The 11,653-nt window shown below is 31.6% G+C and overlaps 1 protein-coding gene and 1 long non-coding RNA gene across 5 annotated transcripts; one reads left to right on the plus strand and one right to left on the minus strand.

Annotated features, from left to right (window-relative positions):
- Positions 1-545: 545 nt before the first annotated feature.
- On the plus strand, positions 546-3,573 carry LOC109337832 (CTP synthase-like). Of its 4 annotated transcripts, none has more exons than XM_019574904.1 (6): positions 546-848; positions 1,505-1,701; positions 1,894-1,983; positions 2,084-2,122; positions 2,232-2,458; positions 2,598-3,573. In XM_019574904.1, exons 2-6 carry the CDS (start codon positions 1,540-1,542, stop codon positions 2,650-2,652), a joined length of 573 nt encoding a protein of 190 aa, XP_019430449.1. In that variant the 5' UTR covers positions 546-848; positions 1,505-1,539; the 3' UTR covers positions 2,653-3,573. The 4 variants fall into 4 exon arrangements, with proteins under 4 accessions (XP_019430449.1, XP_019430447.1, XP_019430446.1 ...); XM_019574902.1 differs by lacking the exon at positions 546-848 and adding an exon at positions 1,334-1,416; XM_019574901.1 differs by lacking the exon at positions 546-848 and having other exon boundaries at positions 1,423-1,701.
- Positions 3,574-3,707: 134 nt separating this feature from the next.
- Positions 3,708-9,511, minus strand: LOC109337831. Its single transcript, XR_002106485.1, has 5 exons — positions 9,005-9,511; positions 7,439-8,925; positions 4,462-5,002; positions 4,039-4,338; positions 3,708-3,946 (listed from the first exon to the last, which is right to left on the minus strand). It is a non-coding gene; the product is annotated as an uncharacterized LOC109337831 (long non-coding RNA).
- Positions 9,512-11,653: the final 2,142 nt, after the last annotated feature.

Here is an 11,653-nt window from a genome sequence, read left to right on the forward strand (position 1 = left end):
TATATATATATAGTATGAGTTGGATGAATAGATAATCTTGTTACGTTGTAGTAATGTTTGTGGGGTACAGGATCAAGGATTCATCTTGTTTTTCTTTCTAATCTAAGCAAGGTTGATGTGAGCCAGAGAGTAAAGTGTTAATAACATAACATCACTTCCATTATGTTACTTTCATCCTGTATGTATTTATATGGTAGAAATCATTTCACATATATTCTCCTCATTTTCTCTATCTTTTTGTGATATATTTGAAAGCAATTAAAAAGGCTAAAACCCATGTGATTTATGTGATAAAATCAATTTTATCTATAGTAGGAAATAAGACAGCATAATATTCACTTAATGCCATTATTATGTGTACTTTATTTTCCAAAAGAAAGGGTTTATGATTAAGTGTTAATGTTAGCAACATGTTTGAGTGAATTAGTATTAAATTAAATGGAGTTTGAATGAGACCCCCACAACACACACTTTATTACACTTCCTCTTGATCCTCCTCCTAATCAACAGATAAGGGTTAAACAATGATTACATAAAACAACAAAACTTAAAAGGGGTTTGAAAGGGGGAAAAGAAATCCCCAAGTCACGTGAAGAAGGTCACAAGGGGAATGAAATCCCTAAATCATCTCCTTCTCCTCTCTCTTCCTTCTTTGCTCTCCGTCCTTCTCATCTCAGCGGCACCGGCAAAAGGAACGGTTTATGGCTAAACTGAGCTCACTGAATAGACCCATCGACGGTGAAGCTGAATATGCTTTGTTCTCTTATCCCTCTGCGTGCATGTTGAATCTTTGTTCCAAGATGTTCTCTTTTCTCTATTCTCTGTGTTTTGCTCTGCTCTGTTGCAGTGTATGTTTCTGGACTTTCTCTTGTATGTCACTGTGTATGTCGAATCTGGTTTCTTATCTCTTTCTTACTGGATGCCCTCTCTTTTCACTCTCTGTTTTTCTTATGGTTGTGTTGTTTTCTGCACACTGTCATGCTGTCCCTTATATAGGTGATTGTTGGTGGGTAATGGCTATACATAGTTTCAAGCTTCATGCATGGCACGTAGCTATATCAGTGCACTTATTATTCAACCATGTGTATTCTAGTCTCATTTTACCAATGGACAAGGAATAAATAGAGCAATAATATCAAATACTTATTATCTATCACCTCAATGAATACCCATCTTATATAAGATCTCGATCTTGTCAACTATGCTTCATAGTATAACTGCCTGAAAGTATCTTTTGAGTTCCTCACCATTGATACACGTGGCTGATTGCATTTCTTTTAATTTATCTCTGTTTAGTGCCACCCTCTCAAATTCTTTTGATTGACAATTCATGGCTGGCTGATGTCATTTTATTTTCTTTTAACACCATTCCATCAATGCCTCAAAATTATAACTCCCTTGATGCTTATTATTCACGTGATTCTCTAGCATCTGTAAATTACTTTCCTTGCCATGGCTACCCTTGTACAGTTTTACTCATTAAAGTCAGTGGAATTTTATGCAGGCAATTGTAACAACTCTGCAATCACTACCAAGCAAATGCTGAAAGCTTCTGACAATGTGAACATAGGACCTTGTATCCTATTCATGATTTCACAATATGCAAGTGTTGGTCTAACAACTTTTATGCGCTTCCAGGTTAGAATTGTGATGGTAGGAAAATATACTGGCCTTTCTGATGCATATCTATCTATTCTGAAGGTATCTTGCTTTACAATTTAATAAATAGTAATAATGATACATAATGATTTCCATTTATTTTTGCATTCTTTGCAACTTCAATTTTTTTGTATCCGAATTTGTTAAGAGGCATATTGAACTTTATGGTCTAAGACATTATTAAACTGAACTCCAATATACCCATAAAGCTAATTTACTTGATTTTTCATGCAGGGCCTTTTACATGCTGGTGTCGCTCACAATCGTAAACTTATTGTGGAATGGGTTCCAGCTTGGGATCTTGAAGATGTTACTTCCCAACAGGTGAAGTGCTCAGTGATCTTTCTACTGTACTATATATGATAGTTAACTATTTGGTTTTACTTTATGTCAACCCTCTGATGTGGTTAATGTACTCTTGCAGGATCCTGATACATATAAAGTTGCTTGGGAACTTCTGAAGGTTTTTATTATTGTTTGGACTTTCGATTGAATGTCTTTCTCCAACTTTCCTATTATAATCTTATGTACATTTGTTTATATTCATTCAAGTTTGAGGTTATTTGTTGCAGGTTGCTGATGATTTTCTAGTTCCAGGAGGTTTTAGTGATAGAGGGGTGCAGGGGAAAATCCTTGCCGCAAAGTATGGCCGAGAAAATAATGTCCCATTTCTCGGCATTTGCTTAGGAATGAAATTGCTGTCATTGAGTTTGCGCGATCTATCCTCTGTCTGCATGATACTACTAGCACATAATTTGATCCTGAAACCAAAAACCCTTGTGTCATATTTATGCCAGAAGTATATTCTCCTATACTACTTTATCACAAGTTATATATACTTAGTTAGAATGTCAATTGTGATATGTTCAACTTTAGTTATCTATCCTTTCTACGATGCCAATTGTAATATGTTCTGTTGCTTGTTTTATGTTGTGAAGGAAGCTTGCAGACAAAGTTGTAGCTGCAGGGTGGTATGTGGTTGTTCCTGACTAACCTTTACTTGTTTGGATGAAAGATCGTGGAACGGTTAGTTCATATATAATGATCCAACATATACATATTTTTTTCTCTTGTTTTTTGTCCTTTCTGTCTTATTGCTTGTAGAATGGTGCCGAAGCCTTTTATCTTTTATTCACCAATTGCATCGTGTGTGATTGGTTTAGGACCTTCAAATTTTCTTTTCAATGCTTGAATGATTAGTTTTGATCTACACAAGCGTGACAATTTTATAGGTAGGAATCAAGTTCCTATAGACACATAAGTTTTTCACTTCCTAGGTTTCATTATGATTTGAATATAATTTTTAATATATAAGAAACATGCTCCCTAACTAATCTCATTGTTGAGAACTCTCAGTGAGAAACCAAAGACATGAACAATTTCTTTTGTTGATTGAATAAGAACTTGGCTTATTACAAATGAAGGGGATGACCCTTTACCAAAGGAAAGGCCTAACTAATTACCTAAACCAACTAACAAAAAAACAGAAAAATAAAAAACTAACTACTCAGATTAAGACCTAATAGCAAAATAAAAGAACAAAAAAAGAACAAGCAGTAAAGACCCAACCCAATTAACTTCATCTTCTCGAGGAGAAATAAACCAGAGAAAGGAAGGAAGAAAAACAAGGAATCTTGGAAAAGAAGAAAACATAATTAACAAGTACCAGTAACAAATTTATAAGTTTTGAAGTAGAATTAAAACTGATAGGGATAGGGGAGGTATTAAACCGAAGCCACCTATCAAATATTCCAAATTTGAGGCACTGTAGATACAAAGTAGTGGGGATATTTATAGTGCCTCAAATTTGGAATATTTAATAGGTGGCTTCGGTTTAATACCCCTCCCCTGTTAAATTATAACATGTTAAATTACCATACTAAAATACATTAGTTTAACCAAAAAATACATTAATTTAACAAAAAAAAACACGTAAAACGAAATAACCCATGCAAACTCGTGTATGGGGTCCACGACACTGGAAGTCGTGTTCCTCATCCACGATTTCAGTGAGGAGAGAGAATATTAAAGGGAACTCGTGGCTCAGGTCCACGACTTTCCCCTGGAGTCGTGCCTGTCATCCACGACTATGCCAAAGTCGTGGACCCCATCCACGACTTTTAGAAAAATACCCCAATCCCGTAATTATTTGAAAAGGTACCCAAACCTGGGATAGTGTAGTCACCGGTAATTTTTCCATCCACATCCAGATGAAAAAGCACTTGATTGCGTGTTGTACATCAGTCAATTGACTCAGGAAACTTGAGATAGCATTATTTCTATCCCACTAGAATTATAAGAATATAAGAAAATTATTATAACTAATAAAAAACTTAGTTGAAAATATATATTTTTAAATTAAATAAAAGGATTACTTACAAATTTGTTATCAAACAAAATGTTGATATTGTTACCAGCATAAATCATAAAGACGTATCCAAGTACCATAACTAAGTAGCAAAATATCATTTCCACCTGGTTGATTGGAGAAATGTCTCCAAAACCAACTGTTGTGAGAATTGTTGCTGACCAGTATAGTGATGCTACATATCTTCTCCACAAAGGTTTAACAATAGATTTCTGTAAATGTGTAAGCCAAGTATGATGTTGTAGACCACATCTAACCATGGCAAAGTAATGAAAAGAACACCCAACATAGTGCGTGCTGTACACCATTACCTACGGAAACAATATAAATAATCAATGTTTTTTTTTTTACATTTTCAATTACTAATTTATTCAACTTGCTATAAACAAATAAATCTCCTTACGCTAATTATAAATCTAAGTTTAAAAACTTACCCATATAATCTTGAAGATATGAACCCGGGAAAAATGCCCCCTTCTGCATCCTATTTAAGAGAATAACAACATTTTTTTGTATTTAGTCTTTATATGATAGACATGGAATATTTAAGCACAACGAAAATTTTTGTTCATAATGATATTAAACGACAGAAATAAAATGTTATACCTGGAAATATAGGAAATGATAATAGGAAGGCGAAGAGGACATGCGATCATTAAAAGTAGTCGAGGCATGTATGCGTACGACTTTGGTAATGGAAAAAAATAAAAGACAATAGAAATAAATTCGCAGTAAGGCGGAAATGTTCTTAGTTGTCTTTTTATAATTTCGTAATTGTCATAAATAGTGAGGTGTGTAGTCTTATCCACGCACGCCAAAAACATTTACTTGAAAATAAAATCAACCACGAAGATGAGATTAATAAAAATATGGAAGATCAAAAGTGCTACAGGCTGGGAGGTCAGGAAACCAAGTTGAAATGGCACCACTATAGTAGAGTAGAGTGCCAAACAGAATACCAAGATCTCCCATTTCCTACAAAACCAAAACTCATATTAGCTTTAAAAAATATTAAAGATGGGTTCTTCAAGGTGTAATCATTCCACATTGAAATTCATAAGCTTGTATAATAAAGCTAATATGGGTTATGAATTTCAATGTGGAATGATTACACATTGAAGAATACATTTTTAATATTTTTTATAGCTAATATGGGTTTTGATTTTGTAGGAAATGTGAGTTCTTGGTATTCTGTTTGGCACTTTACTGTACTATAGTGGTACCATTTCAACTTGGTTTTCTGACCTCCCAGCCTATAGCACTTTTGATCTTCCATATTTTTTGTTAATCTCATCTTCTTGGTTGATTTTATTTTCAAGTCAATGTTTTTGGCGTGCGTGGATAAGACTACAGACCTAACTGTTTATGACAGTTACGAAATTATAAAAAGACAACTAAGAACATTTTCGCGTTACTGCGAATTTATTTCTATAGTCTGTTATTTTTTTCCATTACCAAAGTCGTACGCATACATGCCTCGATTAATTTTAATGATCACATGTCGTCTTCGCCTTCATACTATCATTTCCTATATTTCCAGGTCTAACATTTTATTTTTGTCATTTAATATCATTATGAACAAAGTTTTTTGTTGTGTTTAAATCTTCCATGTCTATCAAAGACTAAATACAAAAAATATTGTTATTCTCTTAAATATGATGCAGAAGGATACAAGACATTATTTCTAGGTTCATATTTTGAAGATTATATGCGTAATTTTTAAACTTAGATTTATAATTAGTGTAAGGAGATTTATTTGTTTATACCAAGTTCAATAAATTAGTCATTTAAAAATGACAATGTAAAAAATATTGATTATTTATATGTTGGGTGTTTCTTTCACTATTTTGTCATGATTAGAGGTGGTGTACAATTTCGTACTTGGCTTACACATTTAGACATATCTATTGTTAAACCTTTATGGAGAAGATATGTAGCATCACACAACAATTCTCACAACAGTTGGTTTTGGAGACATTTCTCTAGTCAACCATGTGGGAATGATATTTTGCTACTTGGATGTGGAAATTTCTCCGATCATGTATTTGTTGCTGACCAATAAACTTTATTGGAGAAGTTTAGACATATTTGTTGCTGACAACTAAAGTGATGTTACATATCTTCTTCACAAAGGTTTCCTAACATATATGTCTAAAAATCTAAGTCAAGTATTAAATTGTTCATTAGCTCTAGCCATGACAAAATAGTGAAACAAACATCCAACATAGTACATACTATACACAATTACTAGGGAAACCATATAAATAATTAATGATTTTTTTACATTGTCATTTTTAATGACTAATTTATTCAACTTGCTATAAACACATAAATCTCCTTACACAAATTATTACGTCCAGTTTAAAAACTTACGTATATAATATTCAAAATATGAACCTAGAAATAATGTCTTATGCCCTTCTTCATCGTATTTAAATGAATAGTAATGTTTTTTGTATTAAGTCTTTATACGATAGACATGGAATATTTAAGCACAACAAAAAAACTTTGTTCATACTGATATTAAATGACAAAAATAAAATGTTAGACCTGGAAATGACAGTAAGAAGCCAAAGAAGACATATGATCATTAAAACTAATCGAGGCATGTATGCGTACGACTTTGGTAATGGAAAAAAATAACAGATTCTAGAAATAAATTCGCAGTAACGCGATAATATTCTTAGTTGTCTTTTTATAATTTCGTAACTGTCATAAACAGTGAAATCTGTAGTCTTATTCACGCACGCCAAAAACATTGCATTGAAAATCAAATCAACCGCCAAAATGACATTAACATCAATATTGAACATCAAAAGTTGTATAGGTTGGAAGGTCAAGAAACTAAGTTGAAAAGGTGCCACTATAGTACAGTAAACTGAGAAACAGAATACCAATAACTCTCATTTCCTTCGAAAACAAAACCAATATTATCTTTAAAAAAAATAAAACTTAGGTATATTTGAGTTCACTCAACATTTTTGTCAACTAGTTTTTTCAATTTTATATCAACTTGGTGTTACTATCATTATTTGACAAGATACATGTTAGGAATGAGTAAAAACCTCCTATTAAAAATGTATATGTTAGGAGAAAGAATATAAATGAGTGATTGTTTTTAATATGTTTTAATCAATTTTCAGTTGTTAGTCAGTTGGATTAGGGGCTATAAATAAAATGTTTTGGGTAGTTGGTAGTTATATTTTGTAAAGTGAGAATTGGATGGAAGAATAATTGATTGGGGACCATTTATTCAGAGGGGTAATCATTCCACATTGAAATTCATAAGCTTATAATAAAGAAATCATTCAAGATCAATTCTAATCTTAAATACCATTCTTCTTCACATATTTTCTAATTCTTCTAAACACTAAAATCTATTTCTATCAGCACAGGATGTGGACAACCAACCTGTAATATATATTCTCATGGAATATAATGAATTTCCATGGGAATTGAGGTGCAACTTGAATATTTATTATCAATCTTTCACAACATGCTCAAGAAGTGAAAATAATGTAATGAAAACCTAGCATACTATAATACATGGAAGAATTAGTAGAACATATTAATAAATAAAGCACAATATAGTATCAAAATAAATGACAACCAACAATAATGCAACCTCAAAATGAAAGTATGACAGGTGAAACATGTTTTTTGACATTGGAAGAAATATAAATTACACTTTCCATTTATATATGTGTAACACTATTACATATTTGCTTCTATTGCCTTAAAATTCATAATCAATAACACAAATTCTTCTAATTATTAATAAATCTTAAAAAGCAAGTTTTCAGCATTATCCTGGTCAACCTATAGTTAAAGTAGCAAAAATCTTTGATATACAAACTTCAGAAATGAAGACATTAATTAAGATAGGAAAATAAGTGGTATATTAAAAAAAATGCAATAAGAGACCACCAGTAATAGTGCAACCTCAAAATGCGAGGACATCAAATTATGATATGCTGTTTTTGATAGTGGGGAAAAAGGAAGTCAACATAATGCACAAATAGGTATCACAAAATTCAACAAATCAAATGAAAAAAAAAAAAAAAAAACAGATGCTATTACTTGTAAAAAAAATGCAAGAAGAAGATTCTCAACCTCTCACTAAACACACATGGGTTTAGAGTAGAAGTAAATAAATTAACTATATCAATGCACTTATGAATTTCAAATGACTTATGAATTAAAGAATTGAGAAGATGCCTTATTATTCGTTAATTTTAGTGAGAAAATAATGTAGTAAAAAAATCAGCACACCCTTAAACACAGGGAAGTATTTATAGAAAGTGGATTATGGAAGTAGTATACATTCATATTCTTTTAATTGAAATGAATAATAAAGCATGAGAGGGAAGGATCAAACACTCAAACTTTATTACCATACTTTTGTGGAATTCTACTAGAACTAGTAATTTAGAAAGAAAATGTGAAGAAATTGTAGAGTTAGGGAAAGAATGAAGTTCAAGATGGATCTTGAATGGATTTATAGTGTTTATTTCCTTAAAAAATAATTAAAATTATGTTTTATGTTTTTTATGAAATAATAAAAATGATGCATGTGTTATTATTTTATAACACTTTTATATACTTTAGTTAGACTTATATTCTTGATTTTTTAATTTTACAAATTGTATGGTTTACTATATAATGTCGAGAAGAATGCAAAAATAAATGGATATCATTATGTATCATTACTACTATTTGTTAAATCGTAAAGCAAGATACCTTGAGAATAAATAGACATGCATCAGAAAGGCCAATATATTTTCCTACCTTCACAATTCTAACCTGGAAGCGCATAAAAGTTGATAGACCAACATTTGCATATTATGAAATCATGAAGTAAATGGAATAACAGCAATCATCAGTCCCTTCTCATATGCCTGCAACATGGAAAATAGTTTCATAAGCAAATAGTTGATTGAAACACCACCAGTTTCTGAAATATGCGTAAAACATTACCTCAATAATCAAAGATTTTGGGTCTATTTCACGAGCCCTCAGTACTTGATTCCGCCCAATCGTTAACTTTCCTAGCCAGCTCCCCAGACCCTACATCAGATTGACAGATCAAAGAAACACAACATAATAAGTTCATAAATGAAATCAGAAAGATAATATTTATGATAATTAGCGGAAATCATTCACAACAGAAATATACTAGCAGAAGTGGCTCCACGGGAAGGACGGACAAAACCAGAAGCTAGCATTGATGAGGCATTGACAGAGGGGAAGGGTAGAGAAGAGGGGTAGAGAAGAAGGGGAACCGGGTCATGTGTCACCGTTTTGTTCAAACCCTATTTTTTATGTATTTATAGAAAGGTTTGGAGGAACTCTCTCAAGTACAAAAGAAAGGAATGAATGAGGGATTAAATAACCTTCTGAATCGTTTTGAAAACTCAATTAGATCTCAACCGTCGGATCTCACAAACACATCTAAGCCATAGGATTTCCTGCCACGACCTGATTCCTCATTAATGCATTCCAGCTTTCAACACTCCAACAATGTACTCATGCAGTTTTCAACACTCCAACAGTGTTGTGACCGTTGGCCATAATATATATTTATATTGGATAAAGTGATGGTATATAGTTGAGGAAAAATGGTTAAAGGATAGAAAAGATAAAGATGATCATATGATCTTAAATATGTTATAAAACTCTGTACATCNTTTTGGTTATAAATTGTTATTGCTGATCAAAAAAAAAAAACACTCCAACAGTGTTGACCGTTGGCCATAATATATATATTTATATTGGATAAAGTGATGGTACATAGTTGAGGAAAAATGGTTAAAGGATAGAAAAGATAAAGATGATCATATGATCTTAAATATATTATGATCTTAAATATGTTATAAAACTCTGTACATCGTCATGAAAAAGAATAAAAAATCTTAAATGGAAAATAAGTTTCCACTGGAGTTCCTAAAAGCGCCACAAATTAAAACTGTAATTCATCCTAAAATTCAACTAGTTATAGGAAGATTAACACAAAATTCTTATAGTCCTACTTAGCTACTTATCTATACTCTTGACGACAAATAGGATAAGTGGTTTTGCCATTATTTATCCAAGTTTGAAATTCTACACTTTCATATTATGCGATGATTGTCTATGGAAGAGTTGGAAGATGAGGATGTAAGTATAAGATGGTAAACAAATTGGGGGTAAACTAAGAATTGGACACTTTTCTTATTATTATTTCAAACTCCCTTAGGCTTTAGTTGTTTAACCCCATCAACAATTATATTGGGGATAATCTGAGTATCCTCTATTGCTTTCAAATATCTAAGTCTTGAGATTCTATAGAAATTACCATCTTTATTTTCTAGAAGTCATATCATTATCCAACACAACATGGAGAATAGTTTATCATCAAACCTTCATCTAGGAAAGATTTTTGTAGAGACCATCTATGATAATTTTACAGGATCGAAGAATAATGTACCTAACCTTTGCTCTAGAATCACTCGTAAGTATAAGATGACAAACTAAGAGTAGTGATAATTAGTTTTGCATATTTTTTGCTCTTTTTTTTCTAAACGTTATAACCAGAAATGCAAGAGAATATAAAAATGAAAAACAAATGTTACAGAAATAAAAGGAGTAGGGATAGAGAAAATCACACTGACATTTATCCTGCTTCACCTTCACCAACTGAAGGCTACATCTAGTCCGCTTGACTTGTATCAATAGATATACACTATGTAATTTGAGTATCACTTAGAAATCTCACACATAAATTATCTCAAGTTGATCCGTCAAATTCCTCAAAAATAAAGTATAACACTTTCCCTATTTTACAAGTTCACTCATCAAATCCTACGGTGATTATTATTTGTGATAAGGGATGTAAAAGTTAAGTTTGGCTAAGGTATCATTTTTATAATAGGCGGTATGATGTATCTAAAACAAATTAATTATTAGTATTATCACTTTTGTCTGTGAGCAAATTAATCCTTGGTTTTGAAGTTGGTTGTCTGTGAGCAAATTAATTATTAGTATTATTAATTTGTAATTAAAACAATTTTTCTTACATATTCATTCTTTAATTTGAAATCTAAATATTTTTTCTTCATTCCACAAATTGAAATTCAAACTAATGAGTCAAATTTGGAAATATTTATTAACTTTGAGCTTATGCACGTTCCATGTTTAAGGAGAATTTAGTTATCAATATAGAGAAGTTGATGGATAATATTAATTAGAAGTTTTTAGTTCATGTTGAATGGTGATGGAAGGAATTGAGGATTTATGAGGTGTTGATGGAGACTCATAGGATGGACAAAGTATACTTAAGAGTAAGGGTGGAAATAGGCTAGGTCAGGCTAGATTTTATCTTAAACAGGTCGAATATGTATAACATATAGGAGTTTGAGTCTGGTCTGTTAGTTTGTTTTAAAAAAATTAAAGCCTAAGTCTAACCTGTTTAAAAGTCTTGTCTGGCACGTTAGCATGTTTAAAGGCTATTATACTATATTATTTTGAAATATGTCATTATGTCTATATTTAAATAGACTAATATGCATACTTTTTAACTAGACTCTTATAATCCCTACAATTAAATTACAATTTTGAGTACATTTTTATATGAAAACTACATATATA

The sequence above is a fragment of the Lupinus angustifolius genome, unplaced genomic scaffold (genome assembly GCF_001865875.1).
Source record: "Lupinus angustifolius cultivar Tanjil unplaced genomic scaffold, LupAngTanjil_v1.0 Scaffold_11_36, whole genome shotgun sequence".
Taxonomy (NCBI): domain Eukaryota; kingdom Viridiplantae; phylum Streptophyta; class Magnoliopsida; order Fabales; family Fabaceae; genus Lupinus; species Lupinus angustifolius.